Genomic DNA, 15,385 nt, shown 5'->3' with positions numbered 1-15,385 from the left:
TCATGTAGCCAGGAAATCCATCCCCATCCCATGCGCAATGGTCTGCCAGTCCCAGCTCCGCTCATCCTTGGCATCCATGAGCCGCCATACCTCCTCGAGGACCTCGAGGGCTGTGTCGGAATTGCGGTATTCCATGTACGCCTTGACGACGCCGATGGCCTTGCGGATGGGCTCGCGCTGTGCGGGCTCGAAGGCCGCGCAGCCTAGCACGAACGCCGGTGCCAAGATCAGCGTCTGGCTGGGATCACGCGGGTCAAAGGAAGAGAGGATCTTGATGCCGTCATTGACCGCCTCGGTGATCTTGGCGTTTGGCTCCCAGGACGAGCAGCGGGGCGGGTGGATGGTGCGCCAGAGATACACCCACATCATCTGCTTGTAGAGGAGGCCGGCACGGTCGCGCGAGTCGCCAGCTGGCCAAACGGGTTTCCATTCCCGGATTCCAGCATCAATCAGGGCGGCGGCGTAGAGGGCGTTGTAGCCTACAGGCGGATCGATACCGTTCTGGAGGTTCTCCCGCACCTCATTGCGGATGTTGGTTATCTTGGACATGTAGAGAAAGAGGCCGTCCGAAACGCCGAGGAGGCGGACCGCATCAGGCTGAACAATGGTCGTAGGCAGGTTCCAGTCATCGCACGTGGCACTCAGGCGTACGCGGTCTGCGGGTAGAGCAATGAGCTCGTCGGCGCAGATGTGGTATTGGAAGAACTCATGGATAAATTTCTGGAACTCGCCGTCCTCTGGCGGACACTCCTTGACTAGACTCTGGTATGCCTCCAGATGAACTCGGTGAAGACCTTTGGGATTTGGATCAGAGAGCGTTTCTAGGACGAGGCAGAGCATCTGGCCAAATGTAGCGGGGAGCGTCACGTTGGGCTTGTCTCCTTTCTTCTGGCGTTCGATATCTGCGTTCAATTCATTCAGCGCCTCATGCTGGTGGAATAGAGAACGCCTCTCGAGGGTCTCAATGTCCACTTCGGGATGGTCCTTTAGAAACTTTATACCGTATGAAGAGCGGTAATCGATGTGTTTGCTCGAGAGCGCGAGGATCGAATGCATCAGGCCTGGATGCTGGACCGCCATTGGCAGCAGCATACACTTGAAGGCATTGTTCTGTTCGCCTTCGACCGTGAAGATGGAACTCAGTCTGAAGATATAATGCTCGAAGAACATCATGTCGCCGGCTGTCTCGACACCATTGATCATGGCCGGTAATTTGATGTTAGGCAGGCTCACGCTGCGTAGACGGGCTGCAGAAGCCATCAGCTCATCCGAATTCTGCTCGCATTTCCATATCACTGTCTTACCTTCTTCAGCCCTCTCCTTCCCACTCTTCCAGATCGTCTTTTCACGGTAGCCTTCGCAATCAATGGCGTTCTTCTCACAGTTCATACCTGCGACGCATCAGTTCGAATTCATTGGGATCAAAAGAACGCATAAGTCTTAACTCACAGCCAGGTTTCCTCTCATCACATTTCTTTTTTCGTTTCCTGCAGGTAATGCATCCAGTTTTTGATCGTCCCTTCCCAACTTTCGCCATTGACTCTGGGGAGAGTTTGGGATACTTCCGTGGCCGGCCTCGTGGGCGCTTTGCGACGAGTGGTGTTTGATTGATAGTAGATGGTGCTTCCCTTACTGGCCCCTCTCTTATCCGTATATCTGGCATCTTCACATCGTCATCGGGCTCCAGCTTCATCGTGGGCATATGTCCATCGAGATCCCCGCTATCGAGCTCCTGGTCCTCTACAAAGCCCGACGAACTCCATGGATCTGTGCATGAGGACGCCGCCGAGGTGATGGTCGTCATTGCAGAGGATATCGATGCGTCCGAGCCCTCCACACTGCGCCTTATATCCAGCATGGAGAAGGCCATTGCCTCCTGACCTTGTGAATCCGTCATTCGATAATCTCCTGGTCCTTTGCGCAGCCGGATTCGAGGCGGTCGTATTAGTCGCGGCAGATCGCCGAATCGCTCAATCCCGCTCCGTCGCACTGGTGGCAGTTGTCGAACAATCTCTTCAACGTCTTCTTCAGAAGGAGTTGTGATCTCAGGCGATTCCGGATCGCCCTGCACGTTTTTCTTGTCCATGGCAGACGAGGGTCTGATCCACCACAGATCCACAGCCCGCAATCAACTGACCAGCAACTGGGGCAAGATGGAGAAGAAACAAGGGGGGTGAGCAAAGGAGCCGTAAAAAAAGGTTCAAGAACCTCGAGAATAGTACAATGTTATATCAAGATACTTCCAGCAACGTTGTCTGGCCAGTGGTGACCTCTTCGCCGGGACGTTTTGTTCGCCCCAGGGTAGAATGAACCCTTGCATGGATTGCGGTGTTACTTTTCCTAGGGACAGGGTCGCCAATGTACCCGCGGGAATACCTCCTTTTACGGGGTAGCTCCAGATATACCCTTGACGATATTGGAAACCTATCCACTCTTACGTGAGGCGGTACTCTGTAAGGACTCGAGTCTCGGTACCGTGTCCCAGACTGCAGCGATGGGCGGGTTACGGAGAGTGACTTCACCTCCTTCGCACATGTACAGTACCTCTGTAATACATGTATGGGATCAAGGGATCTTCAGCCAAGCTTGGGGTGCTAGAAGAGCCAGGGTTAGTGCTCGACACAGGATATGTACGGTGTATTCCGTACGTTCGAACTACAGTCCTTGGTACGTACTGTGCCATCGACGGTGGACCTATAGGGCAATTTCTTGACCAAAAGATATGCTGGAACGTCTGGAAAGGAAAGTCTGGAGTCTGGAGAGACTGGAGGCACTCTCCGACTCCTCCCCGGGCCAGCCACAACTGTTCCTCTCTCTCAGTTAATTTTGATAGACCGTATCAATACGACGGAAGTGCCGGCGACGGCAAGTATCTGCAGCGGAGAGGCTCGTAAACCGAGGGGCCATAGCTATTAACAGCTTCGTATCAACCCCGGGTTACACGATGATCCTCCATTGTAACTCTGTAAGTATACTTGAAAGTTGAAGGCCTTCAACATCAGTAATCCGTGTTGGCGATAAACCCCCCTCTTCCCCCCAAAAGTACGGAGTAGACACTAGCACTGCGGAACAAGAGCGCACTACACCGTCCGTGGGCCCTGGGTACATCAAGCCCAGACCCGCTGTAAAGACCGTGCGTCCGCTAAAGATTCCCAGATTCCCAGAGGTGCGAAGCCTCGAAGGGACCTCCAAGGGCAGACCTAGTCCAAGAAGGAGCTGAAGTCTGGTGGCAGATGCAGGCTGGATTGTGGATGGATAGAGGGGCCCGCCAGAGCATGGATGCCATCCATCGCGTTATCTACTACGCACAGTAGTCATATGTCAAATTGCCTGCACCTACTCCGTAAGTAGCGGGTAGCCTAAGTAACATTGTTCTGGCTCTGAGTCTGGGGTAAAATCATAATGGTCCCCTCCCCGTTCGTACCGAGAGGATATCAAGCTCGGTGCTTGTACATCGTGGCATGGTAGGAACGCTGCAGAAAGCACCCCGCGCCCAAGGGGTATATGGCCTCGGATAGCCTGCCGTCTCATGGGGCGTGCCTCCTCTGGACTGTCATGAGCACCCAGTCTGGGTCCGCACGGCAGATGGGTCGAAGAATGGCTTGATGGCGCGCAAGACGACGCGGCCAGCGCCGATCATCTGAAGCTGGGGTTCGGCTCAGTTGGAAGTTGGCTCAGGGTTCAGGGTCGAGATTCCAAGGGGCCCTTCGATTTCCAATCCCCATCCTGAAGGCTGAAGCACAGAGGGAGGGCTGGTGATACGGTATGATACGGTACTACCGATCGTCGGATATAGAGATCCTTCCTCGAGATACTCCGTGCTTCACGCAATACGTCCACAAGATAACGCCGTTCAGCCCGGCTGGTCTAGAAACAGTATCCTCCGTACGGTGATGGTACGATTATCGCAGTAGTTGAGAAGTGCCTGTCAAGTTTGTCAAGTCTGTCACACCGTCCCAGGCACGTTCACGGTTCAGGCTTCAGCCCTTTTCCTATCTCCATGGCAGGGACATGTACACGGAGTCGGGGTTCTAGGGGCCCGGTCCCGTCCAGTTCATGGAGATCCGAGATGATGCATCCCTTCGGGGGCCGTTATCCACAGAAAGGTACCGGATGGACCGGTATCCCCGAGTGCAATGATTCTGTGCGGAGCTCGTGAAGTTCCTCTCGAATGGGTTGAGGTCAGGCTGAGATCGCGAGGCTGCTACAGGTAGAACAACATCATCGATCGACATCTCGGAGTCCATCCTCACTTGTATTCCGGTGAGACTCGAGGTTGTCGAATCCCAACCTCTACACCCCATTGTACCTGTTTACATATCAGAATCCAGAGCCACACGGGGATAATCCCCGCCGAGGGTGAATCCATCCGAGTCCAGGTCTTATCCCCCACGAGCCTCGTTTCACGAGTCAAACCCCTCTCGCTGGGTATCTTCTAGTCAACAGACCCAATATATGTATCGTATCCTACATGCAACGATCAGCCGTTTGGTACCGTAGTATAAAATAGCAAAGCAAAGCCCAAGAAGCTGGAGTTATAACAGCACACCTTCGTCATTCTTGACGCGTCCGAGGACATCGAGTGGCTCTGAGTTAGTAGTATACGAGCAATCTGCCTTTCAAGCGCCCCCCGTGCATAGGGGATCACGATGTGGCGGCGGGAGGAGCGCATTCTTCGAATCGGCGATGCTCCCACTGCTGCGGACGCGGTATTAGTCTGTTAGACATTGCATATGTAGGTAGCTAGTTACGCAGTCTAGATTCGCTCAGGCCGTGGTATGATGGGCGGATTGGATGGATATACAGTGGCCGCATTGTCGGGTGCAGAAAGAACAAAACAGAAGTCCCTCACATAGGGCGGTAGAATTTAGGTTTTCGGGGTCGCCTTAACCTACCTACTTTACCTTACCTTATCACAAATCCATCTTTTCACAAATCCATCTTTTAACTTTAAACTCTTTCGAGATAACAGTACACAGCAAAACTAGATTCTTGAACCTGAAAGCGCTGAAGTTCCAAGAAAACAAAACATGCCGTTTGAGTAAGCCCATGTTTGAGTGAAAGTAGTAGCGCCGCGTTCACAACTACACAGAATGCTCGAGACAGAGAATAAGTTTGCAAAGTATCTTTGGTCGTGAACTATTGTACGAGTGTACGAATCTGAGATCCCCTTGCGCGGAGACAAGAGGATGTCGATGCCCCCATCTATGCACCAGCCGTCCCGGGGACTACCTGACCAACTCTACTTTTCCGAGGTAAGATCCCTATTCCGCCCCAAAATGATATCTGTCACCTTGTATCCATTGGCCTCTCATCCTTGGCTTCAGTGGAAGACTTTCTTTTTTAGTAGCCGCGGACTCGTGTCTCGAGGCCGGGGAGAAGAACACGAAATCTGTTCTCTCATCCCCTATTTGTTCCATATCTTTCTCTCGATCCAATCGTCGGGTGGTTAGCAGGTGAGCTAGTTCCATTCCTCAGATAGTGGTTCCATGAGTGTCGAGATTTCTTCATCAGGTGACACTCTCCCTCACACCCCTGGCCCTCAACGCATCAATCTCTTTCTGCAGCTTGCTCAAGTCCGCTAGAATATCTGGCCTATCACCCAATCCCTCCTGCTGGATAGAACTCGCCTCACTCCCCCTCCTCAAACCATCTCCGCTCCTACTGTAGTCCCCGCTTGTCCTCTGGGAAGCCCCACCCTCCATACTACTCCTCCCATGTCTATGTGGAGGAGGGGGTGGTGGGATCGTGGAAGCTCGTTTATTCAAGTCAATATCCATAACCACACTTGGAGGTCTCTCTCGGGCTGAAACGCTTCTCGTGGGTCCTCTTGCCGCTGGTAGTGTAGGCGGCTGTGATGCCACCGGAGAACTCGGCAGGGAGCTTTGACGTGATGAGTTGCGAAGTGAGCCAGGACGGCGGGAAGGCGGCGGAGGAGGCACACGCCCGCTGTCGGAGCGTGGTCTCCCTCCGTTGCTGATAGGTTCAATGCTTGTTATACTTGCAGGCCTCTGCTTCGGGGGCTCTTCTTCAACTTTCGGCGATAACCTTCCCACATCTCCTCTCGTGATCTTTGAATCGGATACACGCTGGGAATGCCGCCGGGTGAGCGGTGGGGTAGGCGGGGTTTTCCGCCGCATAGAACCGCCAGGGGAAGGGGGCTCAGGGGCTTTGCCCGCGGCCTCGCGATCGTATACAGATTCTATGTCAAACTCATGGAAGGCGCGGTCTGGCGCCGGAGGGAGAGGTTTGTTAAGATCTGTCGGTGATCTCTTCATGGATGGTTGCGAGGAGCCAAAGTAATCCTGGTAATTAGCCGATCCCAGCGTTGATGGTTGTTGTGTCGCTAGTGCGTTTGTATTTATATGAGAATCATCTCGTAGCTCAACTTTGATGAGCTTTCCATGCCGGGAACTTGGAGGGGGCGGTTTCATTCTACCCGTTGTCGAGGATGTGGTGTTTATCCCTCGTAAGTTGTCTTCCAGGTCTGATATCTCGTGTGATGTGCGAGGTGACTCGGGGAGCGCTCCTTGTATTGGCTCAAACATTGAGTGCCGTGATATGGATGATGCGTCTGTGCTGCTACCTCCGTCCCCTAGTCTGTTATGTAGATGCGCTGGTGGTGTACCTAGTGTAGATACTCCCAGCCCTGCATTCCCCGTCAAGAGCAGCCTCTTGAAAGCCTCCACGTCTAAGGATGCCCTCCCCTGGTTTATATGTTTGGGGGGCCCGGTTCCCTCCCGTACCGACTGCTCCATCGTCTCCAATGTCTTCTGAAATGGGTTCGGCGGGGCCTGAGACGGTTTTCCAAGTCGGTCTCCTTCAGATGTGTCCGAAGGAGCCCTGCTAAAAGGATTGTCATCTCGTGGAATGAGTTTCGAAGGTTCGCTGTATGCCGGAACATCGTCAAGTATCGTCGAGGAAACAGGTAGGGAAGGAGATGGCGGAGGAGGGGACTGTACTCGTACTTTCTTTTGCGTCTTCTTTGATTGTGGATTGCTTTGGAAGCTTGTTGTTGGATCAGCCTGCGAGTACGTGAAGTGAGTAATGGTAGAGGGTATTTCTGGTGGAACGGCAGAGGCTGTTGATGTAGGCGCTGTTGCCTTTCTGCGGAAAGGGTTTGATGAGGAGTATTCGTGAGACATGTTGCCGGACTACAGACAGCCAGTGTCCCAATGGTAATCATACGGTCATAGAAGAGCCATTGAAAGACATATCTTCCCACGTTTGCTGGGAGTTGCCCTGGTACAAGAGGTCCGTACTGAGGTCAGTACTGAGGTCAGAACTGTCGATCGGGATCCTCGGTGGTTGCTTCTCTCTTATCGTTGGTTGGTCCGTGCATCGGCTTACTTGTGAGGTGGGGGAAGAGGCGGGGAGGAGATCTTTCGTTTGGATTTATTAAGTCATTGGACAACAACCTCTGTTATACCGATGCACAAAATCAGTGCTAGCATAGAACAGCTTGCTTTCAATTTCCTTCAGATGAACCCCATCGACTTTGGTTATAACTTCTTATTCTATTCGCTATTCTGATCATCGCTTCCGATATGGGTATCATAAAGTCATCCAGAAGCGCCATTTCAATTTCCATTTCCCAGACTTCTGTTGAAAGTTCAAACCATTGCCCGCGCCTTGTATGCATGTGAAATCCACCCCCATGGGCAAACTACCTCAGATCGTAGACCATTCCATATACACAGTCCCGCTCAACGCCTAATTTCGTCCGAGTTAACAAGAAAAGGAGCATCGCCGAAGGCACCACGACAGTATTCGGTTGCAAATGCCACTCCATTCTCAAAGGGCCAGGAGAAGGCAATCTGGTTCTTAGCCAGCGGCATGCCGCGGATGAAGTTCTCGCGAACAAGATCGACCATCTTCGTGGCGTAACCCATCCGTCGATGGCCTTCACGGACCCAGATGCGCTCGATGGAGACCCAGACTTGATACTTGGTATCAAAGCTCATACCAACCAGAGACTTCACATAGCCACCCTCTCCGTAGACCTGGCCTACACCATTATGAGTTGATTTGCTGGCGTAATAAGCGCGACCCTCTCGAATGCGTTCAGCGAGGACAACCGACACAACCTCGTCATCGATATAGTGAATGAAGACTCGAAATCGGGGGACTCGTGCAGTGGTTGAATGAACAGAGTGAGGATCGGGGATCTCGCTCCAAAGCTCCATCTTATCAACGAGGATTGGACCAAGATTCTGAGTAGTGGCACCCAGAGCCGCCTGAGCATGACTACGAACTGCAATAAATTGCTTGCGGTCAACAACAACGATACGGTGCTTCTTATCATCAATGGTCCACTCCGCTAGAATATCCGTCGAGATCTCTTTCTTCGTAACTTTTGCATGGAGACGCTTCTTATGCTGAATCTCATGCCATTCCTTGCTTTTTTTGCTGGTCGGATCGTAATATTTGTCGCATTCCTTGCATTGGATCCACTCATCACGTTCATGGGTGTCGAAATGCAGCTGTCTAAACGCGTGTTTCTTGCGAGGGGGGATTGGGACTGGCTGGCTTGGGAGGCTCGGGACAGCAATTGAAACAGCGACAGACGTATCGCGAGACATGTTATTCTCGATATTGGGGGCAATCGAACAATCCGAGGTCGTTCGGCTTCGAGCATTGAGACTGGCTCCAGCCTGGCTGGTGACATCCTTCAGGTCTGCTGGGCGAGCATCAATGAAGGACGAGTCCAATGCCAGTTCAGCAAGCTCGATTCCATTTGAATCGGAGGCACCTGTAGCCAGATCCGTCAATCTTGTCCTATTCTCACCCTCATCTGTACCAGGTTGGTTATTGGAAGACATGGTGATTGTTGGGAGAGATGCTTTCGTAGTAAGTCGTCTTTTTTGTGACTTTCGTGGGTATGTTATGGGGCTCTCAACCCTTGAGGGTGGTGACGAGGGAGGTGTGGAATTAGGTTCGAGGGGGTCGGAGGACGTGTGGCTAGATCGAGTTGTCGGACTCGAAGATCGAGGCAATGGCTTGAAATAGCTCGTGATAGATCCCTTTAACTTCTTCGTGGGCAGCAATTCATCTCGTGGGAGAGTTTGGGAATCGTATTGTCTTTTCTTAGAAGGTGATAAAACAAACACAAGTGTTTGTGATTTATCTCGCCCTATCCCGGAAGGCGGTAAGTCCGAAGCCTCCTCTAGACGTGCTGAATCGTCTCTGGTTTTCCAGCAAGGTGGTGAATGAGCCCCTGAGTATTTTGATTCTTGTCGTCCCTCGGAGGGGGATGCCAAATCTCCTGGGCTCTGTAGTTCAGATGATCTCTTGGGAGAGGGCGAAGAATATGCAGATTGTGATGTCTGTTGTCTTTCCTCTGTTGTCTCCGAGTCAATTTGCTTGTGATGAGGGGAAGGCTTTTGTAGATCTGGTATTGTCAGTGATGTCAGTGATGTCGTTGATTCTGTCGTCTGATGTCCCAACATGCTCACCTGCAGTCCGAAGTAATTCCGCTTTGTCATGTGTCTTCTTCACTGACTTATCTATCCCATGAGATGTAATCTTAGGGTTATTGGCACGTTTAGAATAAGTCTTGAGAGAAGCACTATAGTTGTGGTTAGATTCGCGTGAGATGACAGACTGTGAATGAACAAGACGCTGAAGAGGAGTACTTACTGACGCTTCTCCGAAAGGACGGCCATCTTGGCAGTCGGCACTAACGGCCCTGCAGAAGGTTCCGGACCTGTTCGTCGTAAACCCACTGTTGATGCTTTTCGTGTCCGCGAAAAAGTATATACTGGGAAATCTGAGGTGGTTTGCCTAGAATGAGCGCGAGGGGGTTTACGCGACGCGACGACGCTAATGCTTTAGTCGCGCATACACGTGATTTTCAGGTCCCAACGACATCTGACATCATCAATTCCGATTTGGCAAGGAGCCATGTGACCTCCCGCCGGGGGGGGGGGGGGGGGGGGCGGTTGGGAGGTATTTATCGCTGACACCATAGGTTGCCATAGACTTAGACATGGACAAACTATCTTCTAAAAATGGCATTGCTATTAATGTCTTTGATGGTCTTGCAGAAATCACGAAATCCTTCCATATTTGTGTACTCATGGTGGACAAAGGGGCTCCGTTATTAACAGTGATGTCCAAACCACATGCTGATATTGAACCTTCTAGGTGCATTTCAGGAGGAACTTAGAAGGATCATGGATTCAGGTCTAGATGTACGCAGAGTGCATGTAAGGACAGCAAGATAGCATGCCTAACAGTAATAATATCGGCTCGAGGTCACAATCAAGGGATTGGAAGTAAAAAGTGAAAATGGCGCAAGCTTATATGGTAGCAATAGTCTGCCATTGGGAGTCCTGATTGAGAGAACTCGGAGAAAGAGGTTTGAAAGTAAGGATTCTAACTTTGTTGCAGTGAATTAGCGGGGCAGAAAACAGGTGAGAATGGGTTCGTGGAATGACAATCAGTAAACTCAGTAGCTGTGGACCACCTAACACTCAAGACATTGACCCCGGAAACGATGCAAGAAATATACGAAATATAGAGGAGTCTTTTTTGTGTTTATTGATAGATTGCATATCTCACTTCTATTACTCATTTCCGGGCTCCTGAGAACAATACAAAGCTGAGTGCTCGTTATACAGTACAGTCCAATCCATATTGAATCCCATCGTTTATACAGACCACATAAGAGAAGATGGTACAGGCGGAGGTAGTCTCAGACCTACTTCCTCCGCTTCAAAGTCTTGATGGCCATCTCTACCAGACCATCTTTCGCCTCACTTTCTGGGAAGGGTTCAATAGCCGTAATCGCTCTATTGATATATTCTTCCGCCAGAGCACGGGTTTGCTCTAAACCATCGCTCTGAAGCACTAATTCTCGAGCCTGTTCATTGTTAGTTTAATCGTCTTAGCGTGGGAAAGAATACATACCCGGGCAACATCACCATCTCCGGCAAACTTCCTCCCTACCAAAGCTCCCAGCTCCTGATTATTCTTCCATGCGAATAGCAGAGGCGCAGTGGCAAGGCCCAACTCCAGATCCGCACCAGCCGGCTTTCCTAGCTCCGCCTCACTGATCGTATAGTCCAACATATCATCCACCAACTGAAACGCCAATCCCAGGTTCTTGCCATATACGTAGGCCGCCTCCACGGTCCCTGTTTCCGCACCCCCAAGCAACGCTGCAGCACGGCAAGATTTGGAGATCAGACTTGCAGACTTCAGATACGTCTTTTGCAAGTAATACGAAAGTGTATCCTCCGTCCAAACAGGGTTCTTTTCATCCTTTGCAGTGTTCTTCAATTGCATAAACTCACCCTCCACCAAGTTGGCAATCACGGTCGCGAGCAGCTCGGTCACCTCTGCATCGCGGAGACGGGCGAGAGCTACAGAGGCGCGGGAAAGGAGGAAGTCTCCTGCCAAGACAGCCATCTTGTTCCCAAATTCGAGGTTCGCGCTGGGTGAGCCGCGCCGGGACACGGAGTGGTCGATCACATCGTCGTGCAGGAGTGAGGCAGTATGAATTAGCTCGGTGATCTCGGCAAGTCGGCGCTGGGATGGGAGTATATCACTGTCTGTGGGAGAGTAGGTGGATTCGGTGGGAGAAAGAGGGTTCGAGCTTGGGGAGGAAGGATTGGAATCTGAGAGTATTGACGTTGGTGAGATAGGACTGTCGATATCGGCTGCGACTTTTTGGCCATTGTATCTCGGAGATTTGGGTGCCAGGGCCGTGGCTCGAGACATCAAAAGCACAATGAGAGGCCGAACGTGTTTCCCCTCCGCCTGCGTGTAGTATTTTGCAACGGTGTCGAGGGAAGGATGGCCCGATCCTAGAAGCTGCCGTATGTTGCCGGTCAAGAACTTCATCTCCTTAGCTACCATCCGCAACGGATCCACGCTGACGTTGTCACCGCCTGAGACTCGAGCCGTCGCATTGGAAAAAACATTGGAAGCAACGGAGACTGCCTGTGCCCATGTTGACTGCCCCCTCGCCAAATAACGATTTATATGAGTTGGTGAACGTTGTAATAATGATCGCGAAGCCAATTGGCAATTAGGACACGTCAATTGGCGCTTTGTTGTTGAGGTCCAGGAGCTGTTCAAGAGCAATGAAGCTCTCGACGATCGGACTCTCATAGCCTCTGTGCTCCTCCTCTTTATAATGAAAATCCCTTCCCGCGATATGTACTTCTCGACATCTAAGTCTCCAGAAAACTCCTGCGACAAGGAAGAAACGCCGTCTGTTTTGATTTATAAGGAAAAAAGTATCCGGTCTCACACGTCAGCAGCGAAGTCAACAAGAAGCACGCCGTAGATTTCCGAAATAAATTTTTCGGCTACTCTAGACCGTTGTCGGAACATCTATATCTCCGAAGTGCAACTCCACGCGGCAAGCTCTCGCATGCGTGCGGCGTACCTGAGATCACTGAACGACTTACGACAATGAGATAAATATACTCAAGATGGTGCTCCTTACCATGACGCCGATGATATTGGAGGCTTTGCAGGAGCTCCAGAGCCTTGATCGAGCGGTAGATGAGAAGCCGTCCCTTCGAAACGAGGAGGTTGGCGAGAGACAAAGCTCAGAGAACCGGGGAGACGAGAATGAATCGCAGATCCGGGGTAAAGAGGAGGTGAAAAGTGGTCAGAGAAATGATGCAGAAAATGGAATGGGAAATTCCCTAGCTTCTCACAAAGAAGGGGAATCTATGGTGAACTCTAAGGAACCGTCACTCCTGAATCCGAAGCTGGGGAACCCAATATCCCACGGGCAAATCATTGACTTATGGAAGGAGTTGAAAACTCGCAGTTCTTCCCCAATGACCTTGGATATATTGCTTCGAGGAGCCAGAGTCTATATTCCTCCTCCAAAACCAAAGCCAGAACCAGTAAGTTCTCGTCTATGTCAGCATCTCTGCGTTGAGGAGCATCCAAGGACCGTGCAACGAACATGGAGAATGGGTTTGGATATCCAGCTAACATCGTCATAAGACGCCGGAATACAAAGCCTTAATGGCTCGCCTTCGCCGCGAAGAAGAAGCCCGCTCCTACAAGCGAATGACCGAACCTGCTCCCCCAATGGAGACCTTTGCGGAACGCTTCCCCTTGTCCTCCTCCGCACGCGCATTCGCCTCTACCAAGCAACCAATCAATGACTCAGATGCTGACGATGGCGATATCACGTATGCCGACGTAGATCGGCAACTGGCCCTCATCTTCAACGTCTTGTTAAGTATAGTGGCTTGTGCAGCGGCGATATGGGTGGCAGCCAGATGGTGGAGCACACCGGCGAGATTAGCAGTTAGTTTTGCGGGCAGCTTACTGGTGGGCGTCGCGGAGGTCGTGGTCTATGGCGGATATATTCGACGGCTGAGCGAGGCCAGGGGGAAAGAAAGGGCGCTCAAAGAGGTTAAGGAGGTAGTAAGGACTTGGGTTGTTGGTGCGGAAGGGGAGGGAGGTCACATAAAGGGTGGCGAGGAGTCTGTACTCATTGAAAAGGAGGATCCGGACAACGTCAAGGCACGAAGACGGAAGAAAGACGTCAAATCAGACGCCTAATGAACACTTTACTTCTATATTTTTCTGATCCACTAGACATCAGTGTGTCTGCTAGCTTTTCCGCTCTTGCTTCGAATTCTCTTTCCAAAGAGTTTGCATCATATTCTCTTCGTCTTTTCTTTTATTTCTATCAGCTTGGGGGCTATTTCTGAAACCCGGCGTCTTCTGTGGGGAAAGAAAAGGGAAGAGAAAGGTGGGTCTATAGAACGTTACAGGATCCCTACAGCCTGCGAATTGAAATCTAGAATCTTGGAGTGGTCCTTCACTGGTTGTTTTAGATAACCCTAGGCGTATGGAAAGGGAACATTGGACAATGGGGCATTGAAAGTTAGGACTGGTCCAAAGATTGGCAAATTATTTTCCAAATTTCAGACTATTTTTTTTTTTTCTTTTTAATAGTTTCTCGCCATTCATCGCATCTCCGTCACTATGTTATGCTGCGGCTGCCACTGGGCCATTGGGATGGATCAAAACTTTAGTATATCCATCTGCTCTCTGATCGAATTTCGAATAAGCTGTAGGAACGTCATTGAGTCCAATCTCGTGCGAGACGATGAAGGAGGGTTTGGCGCGTCCGTTCATGATCATGTCGCGAAGGTAGCGGTTGTATGCTTTTATGTTGGCTTGGCCAGTTCCGACGTGGAGCCCCTATTTCATTCAATTAGCATCTCTTTCTCCTCAGTCCGTCTGGGAAACACCAACCTTCTCCCATAACTTTCCAAAGCTGATCAATAGCTTGCCCTGAGCCGCATTTGCATCCGGCGCTCCAGGATCACTAGGTACGTACAGACCAGGAAGACCGATACCACCCGTCGGTCTCGTGACTCTAATGCAATGCTCCAGCATCATGTTCGGGGCTTCCTTTCCATCCAGACCCTTGGCTTGATAGCCAACCGCATCAACGCTTCTATCCACCATCCCTCCATTCTCCTTAATGATCGCCTGGACCGGGTCCCCCTTGCTGAAGTCCACCGCAGTGCAACCAATCTTTTTGGCGGCCGCAAGGCGTTCCGGTACCCGATCAACAACAAAGACTCGAGATGCGCCACGCAAAACGGCTGAATATGCAGCCATGAGGCCGACAGGCCCGCTTCCAAACACAGCAACCGACTCTCCAGGCTTGAAACCGGAGAGTTCAAGACCATGCCATCCTGTTGGGAAGACGTCTGCTAAGAGGACGAAGTCGGCCTCGTGGGCGGTCCCAGCAGGGAGTAAGAGGCAGTTGGAGTCTGCCCAGGGGACGCGGAGGTACTGGGCTTGGCCTCCTGCGTATGGACCCAGTCCAACGAATCCGTAAGCGCCTCCTGCGAAGTCACTAGGCAGGAGATGTCAGTCGGTTCTCACAGTTGTTTCCGTCGATGGAACTTTTCTGGAGAGTAATAGGGAATGAAGAGAGACTTACCCATTCACGCCCGTGCAGAAGGCAGTTTTACCCTCTTCGCAATTCTTGCAGTGGCCGTCACATACATTGAATGGCAGGACTACCCGATCCCCTTTCCTCACTCTGGAGACACCGGGACCGGTTTCGACTATGATTCCCATATTCTCATGGCCTCCATTTCAACCATCAGCATGGTTCCATGCATTTGATGGAATGGATTCGCGTACCAAATGCCGTGCCCTTCTCAGCAGCGGTGCGGCCTTCATACATATGAAGGTCAGACCCGCAGATGGCTGCCGTGGTAATCTTTACGATGCAGTCATTAGGATGCTGAATTTTGGGCATCGGCCTCTCCTCAATTGCGACCTTGAAAGGCTCTATCGAAGCACTGTTAGCACCAACTCGCTCGGATATATCTTATCATATTGAGAGACACCCGATACCTTCATAGACGGTTGCCGTCAT

At 51.3% G+C, this 15,385-nt stretch overlaps 7 protein-coding genes across 7 annotated transcripts; 1 reads left to right on the top strand and 6 right to left on the bottom strand.

Annotated features, from left to right (window-relative positions):
* On the bottom strand, positions 1–1,804 carry M430DRAFT_109494 (hypothetical protein; the record flags this gene model as incomplete). Its single annotated transcript, XM_024861281.1, has 3 exons — positions 1–1,247; positions 1,305–1,391; positions 1,450–1,804. The coding sequence occupies 3 exons, from the start codon at positions 1,802–1,804 to the stop codon at positions 1–3; spliced, it is 1,689 nt and encodes a 562-aa protein (XP_024717296.1).
* Positions 1,805–4,392: 2,588 nt separating this feature from the next.
* Positions 4,393–4,775, bottom strand: M430DRAFT_181779 (hypothetical protein). The gene has a single exon (XM_024863809.1). The coding sequence runs from the start codon at positions 4,670–4,672 to the stop codon at positions 4,481–4,483; it is 192 nt and encodes a 63-aa protein (XP_024717295.1). The 5' UTR covers positions 4,673–4,775; the 3' UTR covers positions 4,393–4,480.
* Positions 4,776–5,481: 706 nt separating this feature from the next.
* On the bottom strand, positions 5,482–7,360 carry M430DRAFT_181773 (hypothetical protein). Its single transcript, XM_024863808.1, has one exon. The coding sequence runs from the start codon at positions 7,143–7,145 to the stop codon at positions 5,511–5,513; it is 1,635 nt and encodes a 544-aa protein (XP_024717294.1). The 5' UTR covers positions 7,146–7,360; the 3' UTR covers positions 5,482–5,510.
* A 129-nt stretch (positions 7,361–7,489) lies between these two features.
* M430DRAFT_45128 (hypothetical protein) lies at positions 7,490–9,742 on the bottom strand. Its single transcript, XM_024867741.1, has 3 exons — positions 9,640–9,742; positions 9,456–9,568; positions 7,490–9,391 (listed from the first exon to the last, which is right to left on the bottom strand). Exons 1-3 carry the CDS (start codon positions 9,663–9,665, stop codon positions 7,707–7,709), a joined length of 1,824 nt encoding a protein of 607 aa, XP_024717293.1. The 5' UTR covers positions 9,666–9,742; the 3' UTR covers positions 7,490–7,706.
* Positions 9,743–10,702: 960 nt separating this feature from the next.
* On the bottom strand, positions 10,703–12,460 carry M430DRAFT_53565 (hypothetical protein; the record flags this gene model as incomplete). Its single annotated transcript, XM_024868396.1, has 3 exons — positions 10,703–10,864; positions 10,912–12,135; positions 12,458–12,460. 3 exons carry the CDS (start codon positions 12,458–12,460, stop codon positions 10,703–10,705), a joined length of 1,389 nt encoding a protein of 462 aa, XP_024717292.1.
* M430DRAFT_181765 (hypothetical protein) lies at positions 12,393–13,922 on the top strand. The gene is made up of 2 exons (XM_024863807.1): positions 12,393–12,869; positions 12,973–13,922. The coding sequence occupies exons 1-2, from the start codon at positions 12,444–12,446 to the stop codon at positions 13,537–13,539; spliced, it is 993 nt and encodes a 330-aa protein (XP_024717291.1). The 5' UTR covers positions 12,393–12,443; the 3' UTR covers positions 13,540–13,922.
* A 49-nt stretch (positions 13,923–13,971) lies between these two features.
* On the bottom strand, positions 13,972–15,385 carry M430DRAFT_53563 (hypothetical protein; the record flags this gene model as incomplete). The annotated part of the gene is made up of 5 exons (XM_024868395.1): positions 13,972–14,187; positions 14,242–14,854; positions 14,942–15,092; positions 15,148–15,297; positions 15,364–15,385. The coding sequence occupies 5 exons, from the start codon at positions 15,383–15,385 to the stop codon at positions 13,972–13,974; spliced, it is 1,152 nt and encodes a 383-aa protein (XP_024717290.1).

This window comes from Amorphotheca resinae (assembly GCF_003019875.1).
Source record: "Amorphotheca resinae ATCC 22711 unplaced genomic scaffold M430scaffold_12, whole genome shotgun sequence".
NCBI classification, from domain to species: Eukaryota; Fungi; Ascomycota; class Leotiomycetes; order Helotiales; family Amorphothecaceae; genus Amorphotheca; species Amorphotheca resinae.
Note: the sequence above shows the minus strand (reverse complement) of the source record. Positions and strands in the feature narration are given on the sequence as shown.

Excerpts from the sequence above, each read along its gene's own strand:
- M430DRAFT_181765 (XM_024863807.1), top strand. The coding sequence starts at position 12,444 with ATGGTGCTCCTTACCATGACGCCGATGATATTGGAGGCTTTGCAGGAG. Across the intron at positions 12,870-12,972 it reads CAAAACCAAAGCCAGAACCA|ACGCCGGAATACAAAGCCTT; the intron begins GTAAGTTCTCGT and ends CATCGTCATAAG.
- M430DRAFT_181773 (XM_024863808.1), bottom strand. The coding sequence starts at position 7,145 with ATGTCTCACGAATACTCCTCATCAAACCCTTTCCGCAGAAAGGCAACA.
- M430DRAFT_45128 (XM_024867741.1), bottom strand. The coding sequence starts at position 9,665 with ATGGCCGTCCTTTCGGAGAAGCGTCA. Across the intron at positions 9,569-9,639 it reads GTCCTTTCGGAGAAGCGTCA|TGCTTCTCTCAAGACTTATT; the intron begins GTAAGTACTCCT and ends CCACAACTATAG. Across the intron at positions 9,392-9,455 it reads GGAATTACTTCGGACTGCAG|ATCTACAAAAGCCTTCCCCT; the intron begins GTGAGCATGTTG and ends TGACAATACCAG.
- M430DRAFT_181779 (XM_024863809.1), bottom strand. The coding sequence starts at position 4,672 with ATGCGCTCCTCCCGCCGCCACATCGTGATCCCCTATGCACGGGGGGCG.